Below are 16,674 nucleotides of genomic sequence, written 5' to 3'. Positions count from 1 at the left end.
AATATTAATGTCTACCAAATACCAAAACTCCGCAGCTTTGATGAGACAGACAGTAAGGGCATCAACTTTTTGCCTTAGGTCACGACCATCAATTTGCATTATGATATAGCAAATTTTATGAATTGTTAATTCAGATAATAATTAAATGTTCTGATGATTTTATTTTTGTTGTTGTTTACATGCTTCCATTCTTGACTTCAAATTCATGAAGGGCTCGAATTTCTTCATTTTCTTTAAAATTTAATCGCACGTGACATCATGATAAGTGCACAATAATTAAATTTTGTATTATAAATTTCACTAAATCGCAAAAACTATTCATTTGCCTTACACACAGAAACTTGAGACGTAAGTGTGATAATTGGGTAGAATCAAATCCTCATGGGCCTTAATGGACCTGTAGTTGTTCTTGATTACTTTATCCAACTCATTTCAAAGGCCCAATATATGTTCGATTAATATAAATTTTTAAGTTTATTCAAATTAGTACGGATATTTATATCCATTGGTTACTACTAGCACGATTTTACTTTTAAAGATTAAATATTTTAATTTAAATGGCGCTTTTAAAGTTTTTTTTTTTTAAATAGCGCTTTTAAAGTTTAAATAAAGTAGTACGAGGAAATTTTAAGACATGGCAGAGGTATAGCATGCACCGAGCCTTTGCNTATAAAAGAATGATCGACTCAAATTTCAAAGGAAAAAGTGAATCAAGATTCCTTCCACAACCAGTTCGATCCTGTAAGGATAGCTTCACCCCTGCTCTGTTCGTCGTGGTTCAATTCATTGTACCTGGACATCGTCCCACCAAATGCTTATACTCTACACCCTCAAGCCCTTCAATTTAATTTTTACCAAATATTTTCCACGTGGCGGGTTGAATTTTAAAACCCCTTGAATCTCTAGCATTGGCTGCAGCACAGGGCTTCCGGCTATTATGGCTTCCACAGTATCCACTTGCGTTCCGACTGAGCAAGAACCCGTTACAACTCTGGACGGGTCAATACAGAAACCACCTCCTCTCCAGGTGATGCCCATTTCTTGGTTTACTCTTTCTTTGCTTTGTTGGATGGGCATCTTTTGATATGGGTTTTTGGTGGAACCTTTTGATTGTTTTGTGCAAGATTCAATTTCTCGTTGATTGTTGTTTCTGAACCCTAATTGTTGGCATGTTGAGTTTGATTTGATTGTTGGGAGTTAAATTTATGGTGGGAGATTGTACGGAGTTCGAGTTGGGGAAACGTGTGGTAATTGGAATATGGGACTTTTAGTTGGGATTTGGAAGTCTCATGATTATCATCAAAGTCTCCCAATAGTTTTCAGCATCCTGAGTTTTGCAGTGGAACAGAATTGCACGGAAAACGGGAAAATGGGAGGCAAAGACCTACAACGAGGAAAGTTTGTAGGCAAGCATTCCTTCTTTAATGAGAAAACGAGATGAATTTCTTCGTTCTCGGCTCTCATTAGCCGATTCCTGGAGAAACTTGTCCTTGATTTGAATTCTATTCACAAGTCTCTTGCTTTCAGGTCGGATCATTTGTTTGTTTCAACATTGATTTAGTACACATTATTTTCCTCATTCTAAAGTTTTTGTTTTCTGCTTTGGCCTCATTCTCCATTATTGAAAGAGTCGTCTTTTACTCAAGGAGGATGGTACCATCATTATCTTTGTAGCATTCCTGTAAATGCGTGATTGTTTTCATCAATTTGCTGGAACCATATTTTTATTTTCTTCAATTTGTAGACTATTGCTGGTGGAAGCATGTTGTTTTACCATCTAATTTTAGCTGGCTTTTTATGTGTTGTGATCTTCACTACATGCTCAGAAGTTTCAGTTTCCTGTCTGTATTGGGCTATAGTGACTTCTATCGCCACAAATAACTGCTGCAGCCTGCGAATGAATTGATCATAACACGATTTTCTGCTAATTAACCTCGATGATATTGGATTGTGTATTTCATATGGCTACCACCCTTTTTAGGTTGCCAAGCGCTTGGAGAAGTTCAAAACCACAATTTTCACACAAATGAGCAGTCTTGCCATCAAGCATGGAGCTATCAACCTTGGACAAGGCTTTCCCAACTTCGATGGTCCAGAGTTCGTCAAAGAAGCAGCTATTCAAGCCATTAGGGATGGTAAAAATCAATATGCTCGTGGATATGGAGTTCCCAATCTGAATTCAGCTGTGGCAGAGCGTTTCAAGAAAGATACCGGCCTTGTGGTTGATCCTGAAAAGGAGGTCACTGTCACATCCGGATGCACAGAAGCAATTGCTGCAACAATTTTAGGTTTAATTAATCCCGGTGACGAAGTTATCCTCTTTGCTCCGTTCTATGATTCCTATGAAGCTACATTATCCATGGCAGGTGCTAAAATGAAGTGCGTCACATTACGCCCCCCAGATTTTTCTGTCCCAATTGACGAACTCAGAAAAATTATTTCGAAAGACACACGAGCCATCCTGATGAACACTCCACATAACCCCACGGGGAAAATGTTCACTAGAGAAGAGCTTGATGCTATTGCCTCCCTTTGTATCGAGCATGACATACTGATATTCTCTGACGAAGTTTATGACAAGTTAGCTTTCGAAATGGACCACATTTCCATTGCATCGCTTCCGGGTATGTACAACCGGACCATAACCTTAAATTCTTTGGGGAAGACATTCTCACTGACGGGCTGGAAAGTTGGTTGGGCCATAGCTCCCCCACACTTGACCTGGGGAGTGAGGCAGGCACATTCTTTCCTCACTTTCGCAACATCCACCCCAATGCAAAATGCCGCTGCAACGGCTCTTAGGGCTCCAGAATTTTACTACGAAGAGCTGAGAAGGGATTACATTGCGAAGAAAACTATCCTGGTAGAGGGTTTAAAGTCGGTGGGCTTCACAGTTTTTCCATCAAGTGGAACCTACTTCGTGGTGGTGGATCACACACCTTTTGGCCTTGAGAACGACATTGTCTTTTGCGAGTATCTGATCAAGGAAGTTGGGGTGGTTGCGATCCCTACGAGCGTGTTTTATCTGAATCCAGAAGATGGAAAGAATCTTGTGAGATTTACTTTCTGCAAAGATGAAGGGACTCTGAAAAGCGCCGTGGAGAGGATGAAGGAAAAACTGGTGAAGAAGAAACCATGATTGTGATTCAAAGACCGAATTCTAAGTTATTTGTTTGGCTAATGAAAATTTGTAATAGTCGACATAAACTATTAGCCATATTATCAACTTCATAGACATGTTGTATTTGTTGAATACTTCTGTCAGGAGCGACATATCCATATGGATTATGGAACGGTGATGAATGGATATCACTTGAATATTAGATATATTTTTGCTCATTAGCAACTTTAAGCAAATGTCAATATTGAGTTTCGTCGGAGGCCTGCAAAAATTAAATAGATATGGGTTTTTTTTAAAAAAAAAAAAAAACAGAGAAATGGTTAGTAAACTTAGTTCCAACAAGCATGGCTCGAATAATATTTTATTTAATTTTTTTAAAAGTTTTGTTATCTCCAAATTTATTAACTTATTAGATTACAAATTTTAACTCAAGAAATCAGCTCAAACGAGAAGTCCATAAACTAACTTCATGTGTGTGTTGTTTCTTGGCAAAATTTCAATCTGATCCAGTTATACAACTTTGATTGTCACCACCAATTTTAGTCTTCCAAAAATATTTTATCATATTTTGGGTCATTTTCATCAAAATACTTTAGTATTTTCGCCTATAGTTATCGAGTCAGATATGTAAATAAGAATAATTAAAACTGATTTCCTTGTGATATAACTTAAATATATTAAATTGAGAAATTTTGGTGGCAAATTTAATAATTTCTAATAGACATGCACTATAATTGATTGCTGAATAATTGTTATAGTATCACTCAAACTAATAATTATCTATTAATTGATTAGAAACATCGCGTTACAAAGGCGTGAGACTAAAAACGCAACTTAACTTGTTTCCAATAATCTAAAACCACATTTCAATCATCAATTAAAATTGTGGCCACTATACTAACTCACTTCTAATTACTTTGGTGAAGTCTTGTTTAAAAATAAATTTATTCCTAATTTTTTAACTTTATTGATGAAACTTTTTTTATTGTCATAAAATATCCTCTCTTTTTAAGTCTTCAACCATATTTTTTTATCTATATTTTAAAATCAAATCCTATCTTTTTTTTATATTTTAAAATTTTTAAATCACTATATAACTACTAATAAAAAAATAGAAAAATAATTACTTTTAAAAGTAATAAAAATTATCATGTTTAAATAATTATTTAAGTTGTATTCAATCCAATATTATTAAAATTATCTTGTGAAAATCTTGATTTTATACACCACTACATCATTTGTTTTTCACGTGATACCCAGAAGCCAAGTCCACAAAATTGTGACACCAAAGAAATAAGAGATTTTTTTTTTTTTTTTTTATTGATTGACGGTTTAAGACCACATGATATGCTAATAAAATAAACTTGAAATTAATATTCAAATGGTGGCGTGTCATCATATGTTCAATGCATATTTATGTAGGTCATAAGATTAAATAATTCACTGGAAAAGACCAAGTACAATGTAAGAAAAACACACAGAAATGGAACTCTGCAAATCTAATAAAAGAGAACAACTCCATGTTGAAAATTGGATAAAAACCAAAATCTTTCAACCTTTCAATTTAATTTGTTTTATCACGAATAAATATTTTGTGCTTTGTTCTTGTTTTTACTTTTTTTAAGTAAAGAAGGAGTTGAGCTTGAATTTTTATTGTCCAAAGCACATGAAAACGCGTTCGACAACAACACATATTTATGTACAGTACTTTCAATTGGATGTAAATATATAAATATAATGTTTTATTTCATAATCTAATCAGATTGATTCATAAATAAAATTTGAGACTTATTATTATTTTTCTGAATTAACGGATTTGTTTCAAAGTCGAAACTTTAATGACAGATGAAGTATAAGTTGTTGGCAAATTCATGACTTCTTAATTTGACAGTGCTAATATTTATTTATTTTTACAGAATGATAATTTTCTTGAAGGGAATGAATTAAAAGAAGTTTGGATCAAATCATTAAAAATTTATTGTTAACTGAATTAGTTGAGGAATAATATTGGTAAAATTTGTTTTTTAAAAATGAGTGTTTTCAAATATACATGAGAATGACATTTTTAAACCAATGTTATTTTACTAACTATTCATCATTAATGTATCATAGTAATTAATTTAAATTTAAAAAAATCAAATTACACTTAAAATTAATGAAAGTTAAAAATTTATATGCTTTAATTTCAAGCTACATCGACATAAAGAATGACGTATATTGTAAAATAAAAAACATACTCCTATTCCAGATAATGGGCGTGCCTAATAAATACATAATACACAGGAATTCACATGGGGGAGGCAATGAATATGTCCCTCCTGTTAAAATCCTTTCAACTTAATCAATGAACACTAAAAAAATAAAATACAGAGTACGTAATATATGAAAATTTTCCTTTCCTGTCAATGTCAGTACAAGATTAATGCCTTCAAGAAATAAACAGAAGATCATCAAATAAATAAATTAATAATATAAAATCCAGTTCTTGATAATATATATTTATGATCAGCAGAAGCTCCATAATCTGATATCGTTATCTTCGTACGAATCCTCTACCATCAATGGATCAAAGGACACCCCATTGAATATGTCATTGTACTTGGGAGAATCGAAGTTGTACCAGCTGGAAGCCATAGCCATGTAATCGTGATGTTCAGATGCAGATGATGCAGCTAAGGAGATGGGGTCATATTCAATTTGCAGAATATTGGAATCGTAGTTATTCGAAGAAGATGAAGAAAGTGACGGCGAGGAATTCGAAGCATTAGTTGTCGACGATGAATATGAAGCGCCGGGGTAAAAAGAAGAAGAAAACGGAGATTGTGGGTTCGGGTTTTGCGAGTTTTCAAGAAACGTGGTGTTGGCCGCGGCCGCCGCGACTCGTTGGATGGACTTAGGGGACATGGCTGCATTTTCAGGGTTAAGCTTTTGCTGCAAAGCTTTTGAAAGTGGGAAATTTAGGTTTGCAGAAGAGCCTTTTAGGCACAAAAGTGCAGCATCGTAAGCCCTCGCCGCAGCCTCTGGTGTGGAATAAGAGCCCAACCAGATTCTTGTCTTCTGATTTGGTGCCCTTATTTCCGAAACAAATGATCCCCAACTCCTCATTCTCACTCCCTTGTACTTCTTTTTCGTCTGAGCTTTCGAGTTCTTCGTTAATGGGATATTGCTTTCTGCCTTCAACATTCTTGAAAAAGATTGTAACTTTGAAAATAAGCAATGAAATGCTTTTTTCTCAACTTATTGTTTTCGATTTTATTGCTGCTGCTGTTTCAATTCTTTGGTGTGTTTTGAGAAGGGGAAATGCAAATGGCAAGTGATTGTGAGGGGGGAGGGCTGAGTTGATATTTATAGCTGGAGAGTTTTGGAAAATAGAAAGATCCCTTCGGTCAAAGAATAGTATAATGCATAAATATATATAATATGTACACTTTATTAAAAAAATATAAATGTACAATAAATATTTGTACTACAATATTGGCTGACAGATAGTATCCAGTAATGTGCTGATGAAAGAATCAGATTTCACTTGGTTCACATGAAAACAACTGCTCTAGCTAACCGCGTTGATAATTAATTAAGAACTTTTCAGTTTCAGTTCAAGGTTTAAGTTTTATTTTTTTCTGATGATCTTCCTGATATCCCGCTCAAAAATGAATGAAATTTCAAATTTGTGTATGTATAAGATTGTAAAGTGAGGATGAATTAAAAGGATTTGATATGTACCACAAATATTATCAAATTGTATAAGCTCATCACTTAAAAACTCTAAAATTAAATGTGTTTAACTTGACTTGGGTTAATTATGGGATGGATGACCGCTTTGAGAAGTTTCTCAGGATGCGTGTGAGTGAAGACTTAAGAACACTTGAAAGACTTGTGTTGGTATAGCGGGGACAATCGTCGAATTTGGGACGTGACATAGTGGTATTAGAGACGGTCGTCGGTCGGAATACCGGGAAATAAGTGCTATGCTGCGAAAAGTGCTACGTGACATGGAAGATACCTTTTTGAACATGCGGGGCAAAGTGCTACACGTATAGGAGCCACTTCTAGATTCCCAACGTTGGTATATCGATGAGATAGCCGCGACGAGGACGTCACATTCTGAAGAAAAAGTGATTGTGATACACGTCCAAAAAGAAACTGAGATTCCAAGACTGTGCAAGTATGAGACTGTAAGAGAACTTAAAAAAATTTGATAAGTATTACTCATATCATCAATGTGCATCTTCTTTTCAGGAATTCAGGAACTCATCACTTAAAAACTCCAAAGTTAAGCTTGCTTGACTTAGGGTAATTTTGGTATGAGTGACTCCCTGAGAAGTTTCTGCGTGTGAGTCAGAATATAAGCACGCTGGAAAAATATGTGTTGGTACAGTGGGTTGGAACATTTGTTCAGTAAAATTTCATTATTATGAATAAATATTTCTAATCTTCCTCTTGAATTAGATATCCTTATTTTTCCTTATAGATCTCAATAAAATTCATTTCCTAGGGAAAAATTAAATAGACCTGACCCATTGAATTATGATTATATCCGTTATTTTGATATTCAAATTCGAGAGACAGCTCGTGAAATATGGGCATGACAACTTTGGTATCCTTAATAATATTTATAGTTTTTTCTTCATTAATAATATATACAACTTTTTATATAACATTATTAACATAATGTGAGATGTACATTATAAACAACAATTGAACCAAGTATCATTATATACAAAAGACATGTCTTTAATCAATTTGGTTCGTTAGATCCTCACAAAGCATATCCTTAACAAAACCGAAATCATTGTTGGCATTGATTCAATATATAATCACTCACATATATATATATTGGCCTCACTTAGCCTGGCGAACATAATTTGTGCATACAATAATATCTTTTAAAGTTCAGTTTTCAGGTCGACCAGTGTGGTGAAATAGATGTCAAACAAGGTAATTATCCGATGATTTTGTAGCTTACATTTTTTATTTTTATTTTTGGAATATCGACATTATAATTAACAAAATTTATTTTCACACAAATCCATTACTGAATATATAGATATTAATCCCGAGGTTGATATAATTTGAAAATGCGATCTTGAACCATACAAATTTTTGAAATATATTATTTGTAACTATAGTCTCTAACTTTAATTTATAGTCAATAGACAGTCTAAAAAGAAGGATATCGACTTATCCTTGTAGATTCCTGTATTCAAATTTTATGTTATTGTGCTTCGTCGACACTAATAGATATCTCCATATGAAGAGGTATAAATTTGCTTTTATTCTAATTCTCTAAGTAGTTCTTGTTAGTCGATCGATTAGATAATTAGAGTCACGGTTATGCATTAAGTCTCATAATTTAAAAAATCAGTGTATTTCTAATGAGCATTGAATTATGATTTGTTCTCTGATTTGACGAGCTAGCTAGGGTGATCACATAGTGGCAATTTTGGATTGCTATAATTAGTTTACATGAAAACAACTTTTTTATCCACTAACTTTNAAAAAAAAAAAAAAAAAAAAAAAAAAAAAAAAAAAAAAAAAAAAATCATTCCTTGGATACATTTATATTGTATATGACATATCAGTAAACTTGATATAAAAACAAATTAACCATTTAAAAAATCTATTTTTCCACTTCGTATAAATAGAGTTTGGGGAAGTGGAAAACTCGAGCGAAACAATGATACAAATTCAATTTGCTTCCTCTAAAGATTGATATATTAATTATTAATGCGGAAATTGGACCGAGTCTTCCTCAGAAAATGGGAAAATAATTGACCAACTTGAAATGAGAAAAGCTCATAAATATTTAATTCCCTCTGTTTGGCGAGTAACATGCTGAGTATGTGCATATGCGAAATGCCAATTTTTCAAAAGGCCAACAAAATATTCATCATAGAATTAAAAGGGAAGACTTGTAAATTTTAGTTGTCAGTCTGGAATCCATATTTACCATCAATAAACCCAAATTTAAGTATAAAATACTCCATATTTCTTGTAGTCATGCACAAGTTATCCCCGAAAATGACTTGATAAAGCCTTAATATTATTAATATATACAAATCAATCAAAATATATATCTTGGACTAAAACTAAAAAAAAATATTGGATATCTATTTACAATAGGCGAGTACTACTGCTAGAATGATAAAATAGGATTCCGTCATTAGCAGCTTCCTCGAGTGTTCTTTGTGTTTGAAAAATTGATTAAAAAAAGAGGGTGTGTATGCGTGCGCGCGTGTATACTCGATATGCATGTGCATGTACGAATACAATCGCAGCTCGAGGGTTATTTATGTAGAACAAGATCGACTCTGAAGTCTATAAAAAAATGATTAAAGCATGAAACCTGGTATATAATAAAAATTTTAAATTAATTTATGAATAATCGATGTTCACGTAAATATATATAAATAAATTTAAGCATAACGTAGTGGGATACAAGAATAGATTTATTAACCCTTTGGATAAGAAAACAGCTCGTGCTTCTCTGTCATGCATGACAAACAAAAAAAACGCGTTTTCGGGTCCTTATCTTTCTTTATTAATTATCTGAATATCTCTCTCTCTTTTCTTTTGATTTATTATTATTATTCGGTCTCTCAGAAATCAAGGTACAGTGGAAAATGCGATCAATTAATAATTCATATAATAATTATGAATTTCTGAGGAAAAATGTAACTGTATGGATGGGCCAATAAGTTTACGTATGCATGGATTGACTTTTTGGGTTTCAAATTTTGTTCAAAGTTGTNTTTTTTTTTTTTTTTTTTTTTTTTTTATACATATAGGATTTGGATTCGCGATTCTCTCTTGTGGTATGCACGGTTCAACCACTTAAAAAGAAAAGACGTCTTTTGCTTTGAAAATGCGATTACACGCATTATAACGTGGTGATGATAAAAATAGCCTTTTAAATTCCATGTCCACATTTAAGGAAGAGTGGGTCTCATGTGAGATCGTCTCACGGGCTTTATTTGTGAGACGGATCTTTTATTTGGGTCATCCATGAAAAACTATTACTTTTTATGGTAACAGTATTACTTTTTATTGTGAATATGGATAGGGTTGACATGTCTCACAATTTAGGATCTGTGAGATGGTCTCACATGAGATCCACTCTTCTGAATGAATGAGATGTTAGTATTATCTTCACAGTAAATCTAACCATTATAATTATGTATTAAATAACTTTTTTAATGCAAAGATGAGCATTGAATCTAATATCATCAATGTAGGTTAAACTAAATAAAATTTTGAAGATACACATTATGTATATAATTATTATAATAATATTCAATGCTTGTTTGATTTATTAATATAGTCTGTGTTTGTTTTGTTATATTTTTCAATTTTAGTTTTGATGTCGCGTTGACGAGTAGAGCCGGCATGGTATTCTATCATGTGTGTGGTGATACATTAGTTCCCTAAGGAAAATTGAGTAAAATTAAAAAATACAATGCTAAAACTGAAATTCGACAATATCGATAACCAAGACACAAAACAAATATAAAACACAAAAATTACAATTTTGTCTGTCAAAACATTTTAAAAGACATGGACATGATGGAAGACAATCAAATGTAAGAAGATAAAGGGATTTTATAATCTTGTCACGCCCGTGTATGTATATGTGTGTGTGTACACATATATAAAACATCCCCTATCGTCCTAATTATGTATCCTAGGTCATTATTTAACATTGCAATCTCCATTCTTATTATGTCAGATATATCCATATTCTTTGTAACGTGGATAACTGCCATGAAATTATGCGATTTCTGTCAAATCTATTATTCACACACACACACACACACACACACATATGTATATATATAAACATTAAATATTTGAGATACACCAAATGCATTATGGCCTATAAGAAATTAAAAACAGTACTATTTGAAGCCGCGTTGATTGAAAATTTTCAAACAAGTTGCCTGAAATTGATATATGCCTTTCTTCTCCTAACAAAACATCGGGTCGAATCTATCTGAGTCGATCAATTGAATGATATATGTAGTCTCTATCTAGGGTCGGGTAACTTTGAATTTTGGTAAATTATAGGTCCAGTAGGAGCTTCAAGATTTTGTATCCCTACCTAAATAATTATTGGATGAGTAACAAAAATTACTATATAATTCGAATCGAATATTTCGAGCAATCGTACTCATGAAGATTTCATAAGAATCCAGATTTAATTTATTCGAGTGTTTAATTAGTTTCAGAATCGATTTTCATACGCGTGACTGTAGTATCTCTATATTGAAAGAGAGCATAATTTGAATCAGATGAAGCCCTTAAATAAGTATTCCTCAAAACCAACTTCTAGTATCAGTTAAAACATAATGGTGTCACATCCTCTTGGAAGTTGTATATATAAACTTGAACAATCATCATTTTTTGAGCTATCTTTTGAGTTTGAGTTAGGTCACAGTCTCAATCTTAATAGAAATTAACTCGAAAAGAAAGAAAAGATAAAGAAACAATTTGAAATCCCATGTTGTTACCCTTAGAACATGCATTCAAGGGTGTGTTCTTGTTACAATATCCAAAACTTTTGCACGTGGAATTCACTGGAAAAAAAAATGACGGACCTCTTATCGAAGAACAAATGTCAATCTTTAGATTTGTTACTTTTATAAGAATATGGGACAATCGAATAGAAATGAGAACTATAAATATACATTTCGAAAAATAAACTGATACAAAGCAGCACTTAAACATTTACGATTTTCTTAAAGTTGTAACGATCGAGCATATACAAAAAAATGGCTTTGGTGAATTCGTGCGAAAGGACGCTCCGTACGTACTCTCTCGATCACATTCAGATCAATGAAAAGACATATCAATAATGTAGAGTAGGGCTAACTAAAATTCATTGAATGTAATGAATGAGGGCCAGATCCAGCTCATGCCAGAAGAACCATTTTGTTGCCTTTAGGTAACAATTTTGAATACAAAATATTTTGATTATGATTTTAATTTGCAGATGAAAAAAAAATCTCCGTGCATGAGTACAACATTAAAAGAGTATTGACATAGAAATTGTGTGAATAATTTATTCTTCCATCGGTTGAAATGAACGAATCTATGCTATTAATTAAAGTTAAAATCTTTTGAGTAACTAATTTTTGGAATGTTAACGAAATTTTTTTTTTATCATTTTTAAAATACCTTCTACCCTCTAATTTTATAATCCACATTTCTTTTTTCATCATATATTCTCTCTGGACATTTAAAATTTTTTTTAAAATACCACTTCTCTTTTTTTCTACGGAACACGGGTGTCTCATGTCCCGCTGATTATTACTTAATTATGCCATTATTCCATTTCTAAGAGGGCCAAAAGTATATTATTATCAATTTCCATAAAATGCTGTGGGTAGAGGACGGGAGTTATTTTCTCCAATTTTTGGGTTTTTATGGTTACCTGGCACGGCCTTGACAGTTACCATGATAAAAACTGGGACGGGCCAAAGGTGGCCCATTTAGAATTTGAAAAATCAGCCCTTCGGCAATATTTCGGGCTCCATAATTCATGGTCTAACTAATGTATAGATATTCCAGCCCAAAGAAAAATGACGCGCGTGGGTAGACTCTGCCTTCCCTGGATCTTTGTCCGAATTGGAGAACCTAGTCAAACAAAAAGCGCAATTTCATTGGTTGAAATGAAACCTGAACTGCGTGGCGCCAACACTTTGATTCCTCTAACCCACTCGCAAATCCACGCGCGTTTGCTCACTTCCACCGCAAAACCTTATCACGTCCCTCTCTCCTTTCACACAAACATATACTGGCTAGCCATACGCACATATATACACCCAACTAAACGTGTTTTTTTTCAGCGGAAGTGTTTATTGAAATGAAGTTGGTGGAGGCAGCGGCGGTGATACTGGTGGCGTTTGTGGTGGCGCCGGCGGTGAGAGGGTTGTGGGTGGACCTTCCGAGTACCGGGACAAAGTGCGTGTCGGAGGAATTACACAACCACGTTGTCGTTTTGGGTGATTACCACTCCTTCTTCGGCCAAAACGATGATGTGAATTATACCGTCTCACCCTCCATCTCTGTTAAGGTTAAGCATCACTTTCCCTTTTACACAATGCCTGTTCTCTGTCTGTGTGCATCAAAACGGAGAATTGAGTGATGTAATTTGGGCGTCGAATTGATCTTCGATTAGTTTCAATATAAATTTTCATTCAGACTTCATTTTGCCCTTTTAAGTTTTCAGTAATCCTCAGATAAACAGGTGTATGGTACTTGCATTTCTTGGATAAAAGAATTTCCTTTTTTTTTTTTTTTTTTATGAATTTGGTGGAAATTGACAAAATTTTCCGCATAGCCCAACAAAATGGCACGATGGTTGTAATCAATGAAGACGGATATGAATTCTAGCTCATGCTCTTGGGGCACGACACTGTTGCGGTAGCCTTATGATTTACAAACTCGTTTTAATCTGTCTTTGTCTTAACGCTATACTTGTTTTATGCATCTTAGGTTACTTCACCGTATGGAAACAATCTCTATCACCAAGAGAAGGTCTCTTACGGTCAGTTTTCTTTTACTGCAACTGAGACTGGTAGCTACACGGCGTGCTTTACAGTCGATGGAGAGCAACATGGAGGTAAAACCGTGACCGTGGGCATTGACTGGAAAACCGGAATTTCTGCAAAAGATTGGGATTCGGTAGCGAAAAAAGAAAAAATCGAGGCTAGTATATGTAATCCCTATCCGTCATTATACGGTTGTCTGGATTGAGGATAGTTGATATTCGGGACCTTCTTGTAATCTCTCACTCTTAAGTCTCATTTGCAATCTCATGGATCGTATATTATATTTGTTTGTAGGGTCTTGAACTTGAGTTGAAAAAGCTGGAAGGAATTGTTCAAGCAATTCGTGACAATATGAATTATATGATGTCCAGGTAAATTTCCATGGCTATTTAGCTTTTTCCTTTTTTTTTTGCCTGTTATTTGGCTGAGCGGGGCAATTTACTGTAATCTTCCGGGTGGGGAAAGCTTACAATTTGAAATATGTTTGGTTTTCTTGTGCAGGGAAATGGATATGAGGGAGGTGAGCGAGACGGCGAATAGCAGAGTGGCTCGGTTTAGCATTATGTCTCTTGGCATCTGCATTGTGACCTCAGTTTCACAATCGTTATATTTGAGGCGGTATTTTCGGAAGAAAAAACTAATCTAGAGTCGAAGAAGAAGTATCTTTTCTCGCATTACAGAATTTGCAATCACATAAAATTTGAGAGGAATTTATTTGTTCAGTGATGATTTGGGGAAAGTGATTTATAGGCTGAAGGTTCAATCGATTTTCAAAAACCAAACTTGATTGTGAAACTACCAAATCCATGCAACTTTTTTTATAGAAAAATTGACTCACATCAAATCAATTAATCTAACGGAAATAATCAAAATAATTGTATTAATAATATTTTTTAAAAAAACCAATGGTATTAATAGCATTATACTAAATTAATCGAAATGTGTATGAGAAAAGAAATAGACTCGTTGAATTTTCAAATCAAATAGACTCAGTTGGTTATTTTGTTTTATTTTAAATTTGTTCACGCTGACCAAGCTGACTTGAAATTCAGAAATCTTTCAAGTGAGAAAATCGCAGTTTATCATCGTCCCATTGAGCTAAACTCTGGTAAATCTGATAAAAACTGTTGGGCATTTCTACAGTCAAGATTCAGACTTTCTCGTTCAATTTCTCGTTAATCAATGGAATGAACTCTATTTTAGCCCGAGGGGTTCTTGTCTGCTGCGTGAGCATTTGCCTTATATATCCGTAGAAGATGCACCCGAGGAGAGTTACAGCACATCCAACGATATTCATTTGAGAGATCGGGTTTTGAAATATGAGCCACGAACATGTAATAGCAACCGTATCATGAGACCAGAAATCAGATTTCACAGACAAGTTGAAGAGGAAGATTAAGAGACTGGGGGACGTATTTTCGAGAGACGCTTCACTTAAGATTTCGGTTGTGTTTTGAATGACATAAAATATAGAAAAGTTGAGGCAGAAAGCTAAGACTCCAGACCCAAGAATGATGACAAGGGACGAGAAAAGTGAGGGGCACGTATGGAACCATCCTACAATCCCTGATCCTTCCAGTACCAGGGCTGGTAAAGCCAAGATCATGGTTGCAAATGAAGCCATGTAGTATACCATGTTTATGCTGCAGTCGGCATAATCATTTTTAGGAACATAAGAGAGAATATCTAATCTTTCTACGAAAATAAGCTTGGGTACCTGTCGAAGTTGTACCATGCAACAGAGATCTGCAAGAATGGTTTTGGTAGAAGTAGCAAGATAGCCAAATAAAGCAGCACAAAATCCAGCATGTTAAAACTGAGCTCGTCATGGACGTGAGCAGAATCCCTCCCACAATCGGAATCAGTGAAAACCAACGAAGCGCTTTATCCAGAATATCCACTGCAAGACAACTGTATATATTCTGTGTATATATTCTTTTTAACCGTAATCTTAAATAGAGAGTCATATAGTCTTCGATGACTAGTTTATTAGTACCGATTTAGAGCGCGATGGAATAAAGTTTATCGAAACTCACCTGTTGTGGCAGGGTGAAAGACTTGATGATTTGCATAATTAAATGACACGGGAATATATCTCAGGCCAACATTTCCTAAAACTACGTTGACACAGAATATAGATGACATGGGAAAAATCCTCCAACATCGATCTCCGGGTTCAACAACGATAAGCGGCTTGAGTTTGAGCACCTCGATTACCAAGTGTGCACCGATTGCAGATGATATAAAGTGAGCACACGGCACCGACAATGGATAGTGAAACTTTAGTTTCTGACGAGAAAACAGAAAACTTTGATAAACATCTCCCAAGAATGTGGAAGCAGTATAATATTGAACATAACGACCCCAACCCCAAATCCTGAATTCACGATGGACATATATCAGATACAGATTACTTTATAGATGGAATAGAAGTTGAATAGGTTATAAGATTCAGAGCCGAACTCGAACTCGAGTCAAAAAATTAAAAAATTTCGAGTTTTGAATGGAACTCGAATTCGAATATACTTAATTTGAATGCTCGATTCGGTTCGTTTACACCCCTACGTGAGAATTGATGTCCAGGATAAAAACAAAGACGTGAGCAAGCTAATCACCCAATAAATAATGTATGAGTATACATACATATATGTGCATGCATGAATCATGTACATGTGATCAGATATCAACACTGAAAACGAGGGGTACCCTGAATGTGTAGCATGTTGGTTCGTAGAATCAGTTGGTGGTTCCATCAATCCAGTCAAGATCTTGGACTTGCAATGTCCTCAATCATCGTAGCAGGCTGGTCGATAAAATCATTGGGTGGTTCTTACTACTCGATCGTCCAAGAAATTAGACTGAGCGAGCTTTACTAGATCAAGACCTATCTAAAAAATGATGAAATGCTCAACATGACATGCAAATACCACATTTATGAATGACAGTGTAAACATTCATATATCACAAGTAATATGCAACACATAAGAATGCAAACTCAGGTGA

At 34.4% G+C, this 16,674-nt stretch overlaps 3 protein-coding genes and 1 pseudogene across 3 annotated transcripts; 2 read left to right on the top strand and 2 right to left on the bottom strand.

Moving 5' to 3' along the window:
• The first annotated feature begins 830 nt into the window (after window positions 1-830).
• Window positions 831-3,339, top strand: LOC140971628 (uncharacterized). The gene is made up of 2 exons (XM_073433982.1): window positions 831-1,027; window positions 1,982-3,339. Exons 1-2 carry the CDS (start codon window positions 938-940, stop codon window positions 3,137-3,139), a joined length of 1,248 nt encoding a protein of 415 aa, XP_073290083.1. The 5' UTR covers window positions 831-937; the 3' UTR covers window positions 3,140-3,339.
• Window positions 3,340-5,343: 2,004 nt separating this feature from the next.
• LOC140961752 (ethylene-responsive transcription factor ERF014-like) lies at window positions 5,344-6,480 on the bottom strand. Its single transcript, XM_073420438.1, has one exon. It carries the CDS (start codon window positions 6,302-6,304, stop codon window positions 5,627-5,629), a length of 678 nt encoding a protein of 225 aa, XP_073276539.1. The 5' UTR covers window positions 6,305-6,480; the 3' UTR covers window positions 5,344-5,626.
• A 6,411-nt stretch (window positions 6,481-12,891) lies between these two features.
• On the top strand, window positions 12,892-14,450 carry LOC140961745 (transmembrane emp24 domain-containing protein p24delta5-like). Its single transcript, XM_073420426.1, has 4 exons — window positions 12,892-13,193; window positions 13,616-13,828; window positions 13,966-14,042; window positions 14,173-14,450. The coding sequence occupies exons 1-4, from the start codon at window positions 12,984-12,986 to the stop codon at window positions 14,315-14,317; spliced, it is 645 nt and encodes a 214-aa protein (XP_073276527.1). The 5' UTR covers window positions 12,892-12,983; the 3' UTR covers window positions 14,318-14,450.
• Window positions 14,451-14,752: 302 nt separating this feature from the next.
• Window positions 14,753-16,424, bottom strand: LOC140958423 (UDP-galactose transporter 1-like; annotated as a pseudogene).
• Window positions 16,425-16,674: the final 250 nt, after the last annotated feature.

The sequence above is a fragment of the Primulina huaijiensis genome, chromosome 2 (assembly GCF_012295235.1).
Source record: "Primulina huaijiensis isolate GDHJ02 chromosome 2, ASM1229523v2, whole genome shotgun sequence".
Classification (NCBI taxonomy): domain Eukaryota; kingdom Viridiplantae; phylum Streptophyta; class Magnoliopsida; order Lamiales; family Gesneriaceae; genus Primulina; species Primulina huaijiensis.
The sequence above is the reverse complement of the archived record's forward strand: the minus strand, read 5'-3'. Positions and strand labels throughout refer to the sequence as shown.